This window comes from Polistes fuscatus, unplaced genomic scaffold, assembly GCF_010416935.1.
Source record: "Polistes fuscatus isolate 324 unplaced genomic scaffold, CU_Pfus_HIC Scaffold53, whole genome shotgun sequence".
NCBI lineage: Eukaryota > Metazoa > Arthropoda > Insecta > Hymenoptera > Vespidae > Polistes > Polistes fuscatus.
In genome coordinates, this window is record NW_025113133.1 from 131,774 (window position 1) to 145,146 (window position 13,373).

Below are 13,373 nucleotides of genomic sequence, written 5' to 3' on the forward strand. Positions count from 1 at the left end.
AAAGGACTATTCGTTTGCTGATAAGGTACAGTGGCGCCATATTGGTTTCTTCGAAGTAAGAGCTGTTTCTAGTGGTGTGTTTTCGAGTTGTCGACTGGTAAGTTTGAAAGGGTTGGGCATAGCCGAAACCGTGTGTTTTTTACTAAGTTTGAGGGGGTTGTGCGTAGACACAACCATGCACTTGGCCAAGTAGAAGGGGTTTATCTTAGACTCAACCGCGCTCGTTATTAAGTTCGATGGGGTCGTGCAAGTACCCGACCGCACTGTTTTAATTCGCTTTGAAGGAGTTGTGCAAAGACACAACTACGCTTGTCACCGACAGTCACGGTGCCTATTTACAGTGTTTACCAGTCGACCTGCCGAGGATAAATTTGTGAAGGAAAAGGCTACCCCACGTGGAAGGTGTTGGTAGCGAGATTAACGTGTTTTGAAGACCTGATAACGCATCTAAGTAGCCTACGATAAGTTACATATTTGTAGTGGAGACGAAGGTAAGAGAGTTCTCTAGTCTAAGAAAAAATAAGAGACTACTATTTACTGTATTATATGATTAAATAAAGTCATAGCTTGCCCCGGCTTTTCTCTCAACTTCGTGAGAGTTTTTATGCTGAAGCAAGTGTTTCATACCGCGTAAAATTGTGTTGATTGATTTATCTATCCTTCCCTATCTCACTCATTCATGCGTCGAAATAACCGAACTCACGACATTAATATCGAATTGCTTCCAGTCTTATATTCTAAAAACAGACGGGATATATATCACCCGAAGCATTCATCTACCTGGATAAAATGGGATACATCCAGGACAATAATAACGTCCCCATAATATACCACATAAGTAGAAAAGCGAGGAAAACGACAATTGAATATGTCCAATTCTTGGACAGCAAGAATCAATCCAACTGCTGGATATACAAAATGACGCTATCTAAGAAAGATCGTAAGGACCAGCATCAGCGGAATGTAAAGAAATATTGGTTGTTAAGCGATTGAAGGGAAAAGACAGAATAAATGAACTTCGATACAAACCAAGGACAAAAGTGCCATAACAAGAATCGACTAGTCTAGTCCAAAGACCAATAATAGAAATTGTAAATAGTGTATATAAATATAGAAATAAGTAAGTTAGGTTAAGTAAAAAATAAATAGAACAAGCGAACAGTTTTGAAGCTTTTCTGTTCGATGAATGAAAGAAACGGAACAAACGCGTAAACGTAAACCTTGTGAACGCTAAAAATATATATATATATATATGAGTGTGTGTCGAGAGCCTATGGTAGGGAGCTACAATTGTAGCCAGCATACGTGTACACGTTCAGTTGGTAGAGAGCAAGCGGCTAGTCGTAACACTTAGAATGTAAGAAATTAATCTACGATTAGCATAAAGAGTTATTTTTAGAGTTTATTAACCCACAACTATTTTATTTAATCCACCTAACATCAACAATTGCGAGCCGCGTAACCGGCCTTTATGTCTCAACAACAGCAAAATCTATTATTTTATCTTTTGTTTATTATGAATCAATCAAACAATATTGTACTCTGTAGCTTAAAAAGAAACAAATAAAGGTCTTAAAAAAAAAAAAAAAAAAGAACTACTTCCCGCTCGATCAATTAAGTCAAGCAGCGCTGAGTACGATTAGTAATTGGATGGGTGACCCGCTTGAGAAAAAAAAGAGGAAGAAGAAGAGAAGAAAAGACGACACTTCATGCCGTAAATTTGAAATCGCTTTGCTGCGAATCGTAAATACCGACAAACTTCGTGGTGTCGATTTTTAACGATGACGCTTGGAAAAAAGTCACTCCCATCACATTTTCCCAAGCGCGCTAAAAGAAGTATTACTTAAAAAAAAAAAATTTAAATCGTTTAACATTAGCGAATATTACCGATCATCAAGTAGGAAGGGGGAAACAGATCTCCTTATTAACTATATTCTATGTAAAAATAAAAGTAATAATAATAATAATAATAATATGCAAATATTGTGATAGTTGACCTGTAATTAATTATAAAAATATCGAGAGTTGTGGCATAAAAGACTGAAAACGTATCGTGCAATGTGAATGTTATTGTTTTTGTTTTGAAGTTATACTTCTTTTTCAATACTAAATACCAAGCGTGGCCTGTCGAGGATTTCCTTCAGAATTTGTGTGGCACTCAACGTGATAACGATTTATGTACCATTTGTAAAGATTATAGATTATTAGCGTATATTCGAAATACGCGGCTCAATCATCTTGAGAATATTGAGAAAATCGAAATGTTGTTATATGGCGTCTCCCCAACCTTCAAAACGTTGCTAAGCACGCCCTGCTGGGCCTTTAACAAAGACATTAGTTCTATTCTTACACTGGTTTATTTTAGTTATTATGTACGGTGGTGAGTGATATTAAAAAACTGTGAATATCTTCAAAAATATCATCAAACAAATTGATTATTTGTAAATATTAGTAATAAAAGCCTTTTTTGAGATTTATTGAGGTATGTATTATTATTTATTAGTTTTAATTCGTTTCATTTCTTCTCTATAATGATCATCAATTCAGGTTGAAAATGAATAAACTGGATAACATGCTATGCGAATTTTTATGCCTTAACCATATGATGATAATTTTCTGATTTAAATGTAAGAATACCGATCAATTAAAATTGTTCTCTGAGTCATCCTGATATTATAACAAACAATAGTAAGTAGAATAGCTTAAAGTTCAGGTAAAATACTTTACCGAGTAAGAAATATGTATTATATTAATTTTTAATTCAATTTATGGGTATCCGTTTCTATTTTTATGTTTATATCTCATACATAAACTACTTTCTTAAATAGTTTTAGCTAAATATGCAGCTCTACATATTTTGTTCCAATCAAAGACTGTAACACACCCAATAAGAAGACTCCATCTCAGCATCGGACCTGTGCATATAAATTTCATTTTCCAATGGATTACCAATATAAAAATTTCTTTTAACTAATGTCTCCTTCGTAGAGATTTCATGTGAATTATCATGTGAATAAAATTCAACCACAGTTACAAGGAATAGGCAATACATGAATCTGTCAAAAGGTAAAAATAATAATCTTGCTTCTAAAAGATACAAATATTATAATTCTCTTGAAAAATATTTATTCAAAGAATTACAAAACTTATTCTCTCCGCATAATTTATCAATCATTTTACTGAAAGAGAGAGAGAGCATTATTTTCAATAACAATAAGAAGAAGCCAACGGCATTGAAATTATTAAAGATTTTGGAAGAGAACATCTTCTTTTTATTCACACTGGGAAGAAATCATATGCATTTATATTCTATCAAAAGAATAAAAGAAATAATGTGGGCATCTTGGCTATTTATAAATTGGTTCTACAATAATTCTTATTAAATAATAATCCCTTGTAGCTTTTTGACCAGTGTCAATATATATTTAAATTTCTGTTTCAGTTTTCGAGATTTTTGAAACTAATGCAGAGAAGTGTAATGCCTATTACTATCGTTACGAAAATGTATCTAAAAGAAAGTATCCATCACAAACAAACGCGGAATGTTGTAAGGCGTATAGGTTGCGAAAAAAATGTTTTTTTACGCCAAAGAAACATATCTTCTTACGTGCGTACATAAGTCCAAAAAACCAGCTTTTTTTTTATTCATTAACTCCATACATCTTTACATATTGTCCGTAGAAATGTGGTAAATTGTTATATAGTGAAAAAGACAGCACGTGGACAGTTTCTCTAATGAGATAGCATCGCTATTGTCATTTATTTCGATGAGGTTTCATTTTTTACTCATGCTCCTGGGTGTATTCTTTTGAGCCTTCTAGAGATTATAGAGATTAGATATTGGTTGTAGTTATCTTTGGCTAGCGAGTTTATGTGCGTATCAATTCTTCTTTTATATCTGCAGGTTGCCTTGGTTATTTCTTCTTCTATCGTGTTAATATTTTGGTCCTTTCCTATCTTTTCGTTACGGACGTACCATGGAGAATTCACGATTGTGCGCGGCTATGGATTGTTGAGTTTCGAGATTGGCAATGTGACTTTTCGCTGCTATACCCCATAGCGGTAATCCATATGTCCAGATTGGTTTTATTATAGTTTTGTAGATTTAAAAAAAAATAAACTGTGCAGTAAATCAAAACACTTTTAATCAAAATCTCTTGAGTTACAAAGATTACTTGTGTTGAAATAGCTTTTTCTTGTTCATTTTTTGAGTTTTCCATTAACTAATTGCTATTCTTCCTCTAAAAAAATTTTATATATATACGTTTCCTGGATATTATTAATTCTACATTCTTCTTACCATCTAAATTAATTCCTGTGAAAGTTTCTTATGCGTGCAATACTAACAATTAGAAACATTATCTCAAGTATTGCTATGTTATGAGATTAATGATTCGTATAATGTAAATTATATTATATTATTCATATTAAATAAATGTAAAATAAAATATTACTTCTAGTTGAATGTTTTTTAATGCTATAAATTGTTAATTTTCCCTAATATTTAAATACTTTGATGCTGCATTAAGAATGTTCGAAAAGTATTTCAAACAAAACTATATTATATGGAAGTATATTACTATTCAACATATTTATAGATCTTGAAAAAATTGTCTATTACAGCAAGTATTACATTTTCTTGAATTTAAAAGAATTAACTATCTAGAATCGTTTAACGTATCGTTCATACGGAAATATTTTTCTTATATCAAAACAATTTTAAATCACAGGTCATCGAAAGCCCTAGGAAAGATTTCTTTTATACAATAATGCATTGACAACGCAGCATAATGAATAGTAAACGCATTTAAATTGCAGAACTAAATCATAATTAACAATTTAAATTAGACTTATTCGATTGGCTATATAAACAGCGATTTCAATAAATAGCTTATTTGGCATACGAATTAGTAGTTGATAGTGCTGATACATTTAGCATATATGAGATTAGAAGGCTTAGAAGATAGTGCAGTTGACATTTCTGGAGTATCAGGAAATTTTCCAAAAAGTGACAATATTAACGATTTAAAGTCGAATCTGATGAATGACGAAGATTGCGTGTCTTCAGATCATACAATGTGAAAATTCGATAAGAATATATGTTAAATTATATTTCATACAGAAATTTATTACATTAAAGAAAGTTATTTTTGAGTAAATTGAATTATTATTTTTTAGATAATTCGTCTAAAGTACCATCGCGTTTAGGAAGAGTTTCTAATTTTTCCTTACTCGATAATTTTTTTTGCAATTAATGCAATACAGACACAATTAATTCTTCGAGCAGTGTATTTATTGACAGTGAGAATCGAACGCGAAGATGCAGAGAAAAGATTCACTCTTCTCACTCAAAACTAATAAATTTATATTAAATTTAAGAATTACTATATAATAATTCGACTTCTATGAATAAAATCAAATATCCTCAATATACCCAACTTATGGATAAAAGCAACTTGAGTGTCTTTCGAGTTATTTTGTAAAATACTTAATTAATAGTTTAATGTGTTTATTTTTCAGTCTATTTGTGATATTGTATCCTCTGTTGTTAAAATACGAATATCCTAATGATATCCTAAATGAAAACTGGAAAAGTATAGTTTTTAAAAATTATTTTTTATTTGTACAGTTAATTATTACAATTATTTTATTAGGAAAATAATATCAACAAAAATTATAAATATTATCGCTTGTTAAATCTCAAGAATATAGTTTCAGCTGGTTGCAAAGTTATTCTGGACTTTAAGTCTATATTTTCAACTGAAACTGGGTTGTCTATTCGAACAAGAAATTTTCTCAATAAAGTGGCAGCTATTACCCGCATTTGCGTCATGCCAAATTTTGACCTAAAAAAGAAATATTAAAATAACAAGTACTTTATTGATCAACTATTTAGAATATTAATTCAAGAATGAATAAAAATATGCTTTTACCTATACATCCTCTACTCCCAAAGCTGAACGGACGAAAACATTTCTTGTTATAATTTCCCGGCGAGAATCGATCCGGGTTAAATCTTAACGGATCAGTCCAATATTTATATTTTCGGTGCAATGAAAATATTGAAATAACTACGTGACAATTTTTTGGTAATATAACATTGTCGTTCACTTAATAAAATAAATAAATACATATTATTACTACATAAGACTGTAAACTCAGTGGGAAAAGAAAAAAAAAACAATAAAAATTTTATTTATATAAAAATACCTTTTGTATCCCGCTTTAGTGTTCGCCCAATAAGTAGTGCAGGTGGGAAAAGACGTAACGACTCCTTGATTACTCGTTCTAAATATTTCATTTTCTTAGTATATTCCATTGTAATAGGAACCTCATTTGGATCGCTTGAGCCGTACAAATCGTACAGCTCTTCGTATACTTGATTCTGGAATCGAAAAAGCCGAATAAATGATACAAGTTTTGTATGAAAATATAATTGATTTTTAAAAGATAATAAATAAAATGCATAAGTGGTACCTGAGCGTACTTGAATGTCCGGAAACGTGGCTAACATTAAAAATAAAAATGAAAGTGTGTTAGCGGCAGTATCGCTTCCCTAAAAATTAATACAAATTGTTTTTTACTTTTACTGAATGAAAAAAATTTTAAATAATCTTAAATAAATTCATCTTACTGCAAAAACCATTGTATTTATTTCATCATGAATATCTGCCTCCGAATATTCTCCGGACTCGTAAAGCGATTTAAATATGACGTCTAGAAATGAACTGGTATCTTTTCCTTTAATTAGAGAAGAGTATAATTATATATTATTTATAATTATTATAAAAAGCATTCTTCTATAAATACATTATTAAAAGAATAATTTTTCAAATGGTTATTTTTACTTGAACATGGACCTTTTCCTTCCTGGGTAAAGTTATCCTTGTGCATTGACTCCTTCTTTTTCTTTACAATCTTCAGGAATGAAAGTTTTATACATGAATAAAATATTACTTTTTTAGAAAAATATATATTGAGGAAATTGAGATAATTAAAAGTGTGAATAATCGTTTTATTTATACCTCGCTCGTTATTTTATTAATGTGGGAAAGATATTCTTGTAGACGTTTTCCCTTAGATGAATTGTTAAATATAATATTTGGATGTAACCAGAATTTCAATATTCTTTGTATAGTTATGTCCATCGCTCTAAATAAAAATAAAATTACAATAAGAGGACAAATATGCAATAATAGTAGATTACAATAAAATAAAAAAATATTTTACTAATTATTATTCGACATATATTTATCAAGATTACAATCCGGATTGCTCTGCAAATTTAAATCACTTTCCAATAGGCTATCTGTCAGTATAAGAAAAATATTTTTAGAACATTTTAATAGTTCCATACATATATTTGAACTTTTCAGAATATCCAAATCTCACCATATGATGTCCAACGTACAAAGATGTACGTAATGCATGAAATCTATGTTTTTTCCGTTAGTAGTTTCTAAAATGTTATTAGTCTGTTTGAATTTTTTACTATTAAGTCCACATAAGTTGAAACCATTTTATCATTGAATACTGGATATAAGATATTTCGATGAATCTTCCATATAGATGCTTTGAATAAGAAAATATTTCTTACTTTAATTTTTTATAATGTTTTTTTTCTATATATTTATTTATTAAAAAAGAGACAAAGAGAGATCCTTATATATATATAGCACGTGTGAACTTATAGTTTACCTGGTGCAGTAAACACTCCATTACCAAAAAGATATTTCATAAAGTCATATACAGAACTTTTTTCATAACCGTTAGAATTTGTTAATAGAAACTAAAAAGAAAGCAAAAATTGATGTAAAAAAGCCGAAATAAGAGAAAATCTAATTCGGGCAAACCGTTTATAACGAAGTGCAGTAAATTTGATAAATCTTACCTCAATACTTTCAGGATCATCGAAGATTAGGGCTAATTGAGGGCCTAACCACAATAGCCACGGCGAAGAATAGTTTTCAGATAATTTCATTAATTTATGAGTTATTTCTAATTGTAAGACAAATTCATTCAATAGAGATCGCATAAATATAGACATTATAAAAATAGAATAAAAGTGTACCTTTTAAATCACCAAGAAATATATTTAGGTTTCCAATTAAAGGGTAAGCTTTAGGTCCCGAAAATTTTTTTACCATGTTATACTCACGATATCTATTTATTATATATTTCAGAACATAGAATAAAATTATTATTATTGCTGTTGAAACACTAACTTTATTTATATACCACATGTTTAGTTAAACAAATAGAAAATTATAAAACAAGCAAAAATAGTTTTAAAATACAACTGGGACCTCTCTTGTAAGCAAAGAAGTGATATTAAGCTTAACCTCCGCAGCGAATTCTTATATCTTTCGTGATTTAACAGAAACTAGAAAAGAATCGTCACACGGGGAACCTATTTAATGGGGTTATACGCAGTTAGAATTTTAAAAAAATCGATTTTTTTTTTTTTCATTTTCGGAATGTACATATATTTAAGTATATTCTCTAAAAATTTCAAATCGATCTGACAAATATTCTTCACTTCATGTAAGCTGCAAACAAAAATTTTTAACTATATGTAAACGTCTCTTTGAAACTTTAAACGCGTTTAAGCAAGATCGAGATCATACTTTGTCCAGGCGTCAAGGAGTCAGGTTAAACACGTATGGAAAACATTAGACAAAAAGCTGTATTTTATCAATTCATTTATTCCGATACTTATTCAATACTAGTTTGCGTACTCGGAATGTATCATCTACGTAGTTTCTTACATTAGAAAAGAGAAGTTAATCGATGTTATAAACATAGTTTCCTCTTAAAGAAATCTTGTTTTTTTCCCTTCCCTCTATTTGACTTTGTATTATGCAAATAAATAATTACTAGTCAAACGAGATACACAAAATGAGAAGCAAGAAGTGTTTCGGTTAAAGGTAACATTGAAATGACTTTATTTTGTATTATTATATAAGCGTTTCGATTAGTTATAATTATTCAAGATAAAATACTCAGTTTTTCTTATTTTATTGAAATGTTAAATCAATGTGCTAGACAAATTTTCTTTTGATCGCACGTGTTTTAATCGTATAATATGTTATGTATTTCTATTACGTGTTTTATTACACTTCTGTCTTGTCTGATAATGATTCAATAGAAAATCATTAGAAAATTATTGTTACATAGAAACGCAATAATCCAAGATCCAGTGGCCAGCATACTGCACGTAATTTACCAAATCCAAATTTCGTTCAGTCAATCTTTCATACCTACTATACATACATTAGGCGGAAATTAACTAAGCTCGGCGGCGGTCCATATAGCACAGGTTCAAATGTCCAGGTAGCACAGGTTCAAAATTTAAACCAACTTCAAGAGCTTTTTACCAAGACTGTCGTCTAGATATTTTATTATTTACTAGTATTATTATGCAGAAAAAAAACGGCAGAAAATTGTGACGGTTCTTAAGCTATGGCAGACACTTTTGGAAGTTCAAAAGAAATTAAATTTTAAATGTATTTTAATGAAATACGTTAATTCGTTATATCACGTTATATATTATAGTATTACTAGCCTACATTTTATAAGGTAGACAATTTTTCCGGTAATAACATCCCGGAACACATCGAAACCTTACCTACAGCACGTGCATACGTATGTATATGAGTACTATACTATATAGGGTCTTTTGCCTAACTCGACCACCTAAAGTATCTCGTTTATTTTGTACTATAGATAAAATGTTAGAGGACAAAAATATTCTGTCCAAAGACGCACATTATAGTGATAGGCCGAATTTTTTTTCAAGGTCATATTTTTCAAAATATAAAAGTCATCGTATTTTTTTTAAAGGAAAATATTTTTACAAGAATATTCTTATGAGTTAAAGACAAACCGAATCCAACGACGTGAGAAATGTTGACCTTCAGATGACCTTTACTGAAAAATTTGTTAAAAGTTTGTCAGGAACTTCAATACGCTCTCCGAGCACGATAATAAAGAAACAAATACAATTAACGTCTAAGACACTCACATAAGCAAAAAAAAACTGGTGCGTATGTACTTATGTACGCACGTAAGAAGTTACATTTCTTTGGCCTACCAAAACGAATATAACCTCAATAACCTCAAAAATAACTTCAAAAAAAATAACTTCAAAGAAAAAAATAACTTAAAGAAAAAAAAAATTATTATTATTATTAATAATATTATTATTATCATTAATTATTTTTCTTATAACTTTTTAATTTTCCTTGTTTATTTTTTAATTAAAGTTATTATTATTATATTATTATTATGTCTAGACAAAAAATAAAATCCATGTTTTTAGAATATCCTTTTCTGTATATCTTAAATTAATTTTATGTGTAGATAGAAAATTTTTTTTTCAAATATGTATTCAATTTAATACACAAATAAATAATTAAAAAATAAAAAATCAGTAATTTAATATTATATAAATAAGTAATTTATTACGAATAATATTTAAATTTTAAATTTCGTCTTACAAAGAATACGTATTCATATTTTATATAGAAATAAATTTTTGTGAGGCAAAAAATTAATATCAATTAATTATTGTAATTAATTTTATGGCGAGGCACAAAATTAATTCATTACTTTTCCTCTCGACTAAATAATAATAGTTTCTGTTAAAATGAATTATTGTTTTTCTTTTATTCAAGGTTTACTATTTTTGACAATAAATAAAAAAACGGAGTGTCATAAGCATCAAGATTCGATTTAAAAACGCCGCGCTTATACGTCGGTATAAATGGATATATACCCTCGACATTAGATGGCCAAAACAAAAAATGCTTGCTACCGAAAGAAAAAATCGTATACAGAACGCTCAGCTTTCGATGGCCAGGAAAAAAAAATACTCGCTATCGCCTAAACAAATAGAAAGGGGTCCGAAGATCCTTCGTTTGCGATTAGTACACACAGACGCTCGCACGCAACTAGCATACTAGCGCGCTCGCGTGATAAAACCGACAGAGGGGCAAGACTTGCTTTCCCCTTCTCTTACAATTTCTCTTACCACTCTTTCTCGCTTATTTTTGCAAATACGAAGATAAACCACACAACATTTTTTATGTATTTTTTAATTCTCTACAACTTTTGTTTCAAACTTTTTTCGATTAAATGTCTAGATTCTAAGATAAGGCTATTTTTATAGGCTCCCGGACTATTACGTTTTTATGTAAAAATAATTTTCTAACGAATTTTTGTTGAATCATTACCAGACAAGATAGTGTAATAAAACACGTAACAGAAGTAAATAATAAATCGTTCAAAAATAGACGTGCTGGAAAAAGAAAACTTTGTCTTGCATATTAATTTAACATTTCAATAAGATAAGGAAAATGATGTATTTTTTTTCTCGAATAATTAAAACTAATCGGTACTTTTATATAACAATAATGGAAAATAAAGTCATTTCAATCTGACCTATAATCAAAACACTTCTTGCATCTCATTTAATGTATCTCGTTTATCCACTTTATTAGCATAATACAAAGTCAAACAGAGGGAAGGGAAAAAAAAGAAGATTTGTTTAAGAAGAAACTATGTTTATAACAGCGATTAACTTCTTCTGTTTATGTAAATTAGTATTATTACGCACGGAATAAATGAATAGATAAAATAGATCTTTTTGTCGTTTTGATGTTTCGATCGTTTGATGTTTCTTTCTTAGTTTCTGTTAAGACGCAAAAGATACAAGAAGTCACTGCGGAGTATCAACTTAATATCTGTTCTTAGCATACAAGAGAATATCCAGAAGTATTTTAATACTATTTTAAGTTGTTTTATAATTTATAATTTGTTAAACTAAACATGTTGTATATTACTAAATTTTTTACTCCAATAGTAATAATGATACTGTTATTTTATTTAATCAAATATATATCAGATAAATTTCGTGAACATAAATTGGTAAAAAAATGCTCAGGTCCAAAGCCTTATCCTCTGATTGGAAATCTGAATCTATTACTTGGTGATATGAAAGGTATACTTTTATTTATTATTTATAATATCTATATTTATGCGACTTCTATTCAATAAATTTGTCTTACAATTAGATATAACTCATAAAATAATAAAATTATCTACAATCTATTCTTCGCCGTGGATACTGTGGATTGGCCCAAAATTAGTCGTAATCTTGGATGATCCTGAAAATATTGAGGTAAGATCTATCAAATTTACTGCACTTCTTTAGAAACGATTCCCCCGAATAAGATTTTTTTTATTTCGGCTTTTTTTTATATTAATTTTTTGTTTCCTTTTTAGATTCTATCAAACAGTTCTAGCGGTTATGAAAAAAGTTCTCTATATTTCCCTATGAAAAATCTTTTAGGTGATGGATTATTTTCTGCACCAGGTAAACTATAGGTTTACTTGCTTTCTTCTTAATTAATAAAAAAAAACTATGTATACTCTACTGTAATACAGTATTTTTTAAATATGTCTTTTAGACGATTGCTAATTAAAATAGTTTTCTTTTTTTATGATTGCATATAATGCCTACACACCTACACATGAATATAAGAATCTCTCTTTTCTGATTTATTTATTAATAAATATTTAAAAAAGATACTATAAAAATATTTAAAGTAAGAAATATTCTCGTATTTAAAGCATCAATATGGGACATTCATCAAAAAATCTTAAGTCCAGTATTCAAAGAAGTTTCGACTTATATGGACTCAATGATAAAAAATTCAAACAGACTAGCTAATATTTTAGAAACTACAAACGGAAAAAACGTAGACATTATGCATTACGTACATTTATTTATGTACGCTGGATATAATATATGGTAAGACATGGAAATTCTAAAAATATAGATGGACATATTAAAATTTTCTAAAAATTGTTTTTTTTTGTACTGACAGATAGCCTATTGGAAAGTGATTTAAATTTGCAGAGCAATCCGGATTGCAAACTTGATGAATATATATCAGAGTAATAATCAGAAGAATATTTTTAAATTTATAATATAATCTAATATTATTGAATATTCGTCTTTTTATTGTGAATTTTATTTTTATTTAGAGCGATGGACATAGCTGTAACAAGAGTAGTGAAATTCTGGTTACATCCAAATATTATATTTAACAATTCATCTATGGGGAAACGGCTACAAGAATTCTTTCCCCCTTAAATAAAATAACAAACGAGGTAAAAATACCAAGAAATAATTTTTGTTTTAAATTGTCAAATATCAAAAAAATATATTAGTTTGAAATAAAATAATAATTTATTCATGTATATATAACCTTTATATTCGTTAAGATTATAAGGAAAAAGAAGAATTCAATGAATGAAGATAACTTTACCCGGGAAGGAAAAGATCCACATGCAAGTAAGAATAATCA

At 29.1% G+C, this 13,373-nt stretch overlaps 1 protein-coding gene and 2 long non-coding RNA genes across 3 annotated transcripts in view; 2 read left to right on the plus strand and 1 right to left on the minus strand.

Annotated features, from left to right (window-relative positions):
* LOC122522744 (cytochrome P450 4C1-like) overlaps window positions 1–8,147 on the minus strand; it is a 30,256-nt gene extending 22,109 nt beyond the window's left edge. The window contains exons 1-3 of the mRNA XM_043644023.1: window positions 8,072–8,147; window positions 7,892–7,998; window positions 7,699–7,789 (exon numbers count right to left, since the gene is read on the minus strand). Of these exons, the coding sequence (XP_043499958.1) occupies window positions 7,699–7,789; window positions 7,892–7,998; window positions 8,072–8,147 (274 nt within the window). The remainder of the gene's footprint in view (window positions 1–7,698; window positions 7,790–7,891; window positions 7,999–8,071) is intronic.
* LOC122522738 lies at window positions 2,516–2,888 on the plus strand. Its single transcript, XR_006305143.1, has 2 exons — window positions 2,516–2,688; window positions 2,835–2,888. It is a non-coding gene; the product is annotated as an uncharacterized LOC122522738 (long non-coding RNA).
* Window positions 8,148–12,788: 4,641 nt separating the features above from the next.
* On the plus strand, window positions 12,789–13,125 carry LOC122522737. Its single transcript, XR_006305142.1, has 3 exons — window positions 12,789–12,814; window positions 12,891–12,960; window positions 13,051–13,125. It is a non-coding gene; the product is annotated as an uncharacterized LOC122522737 (long non-coding RNA).
* The last annotated feature ends 248 nt before the right edge of the window (window positions 13,126–13,373 follow it).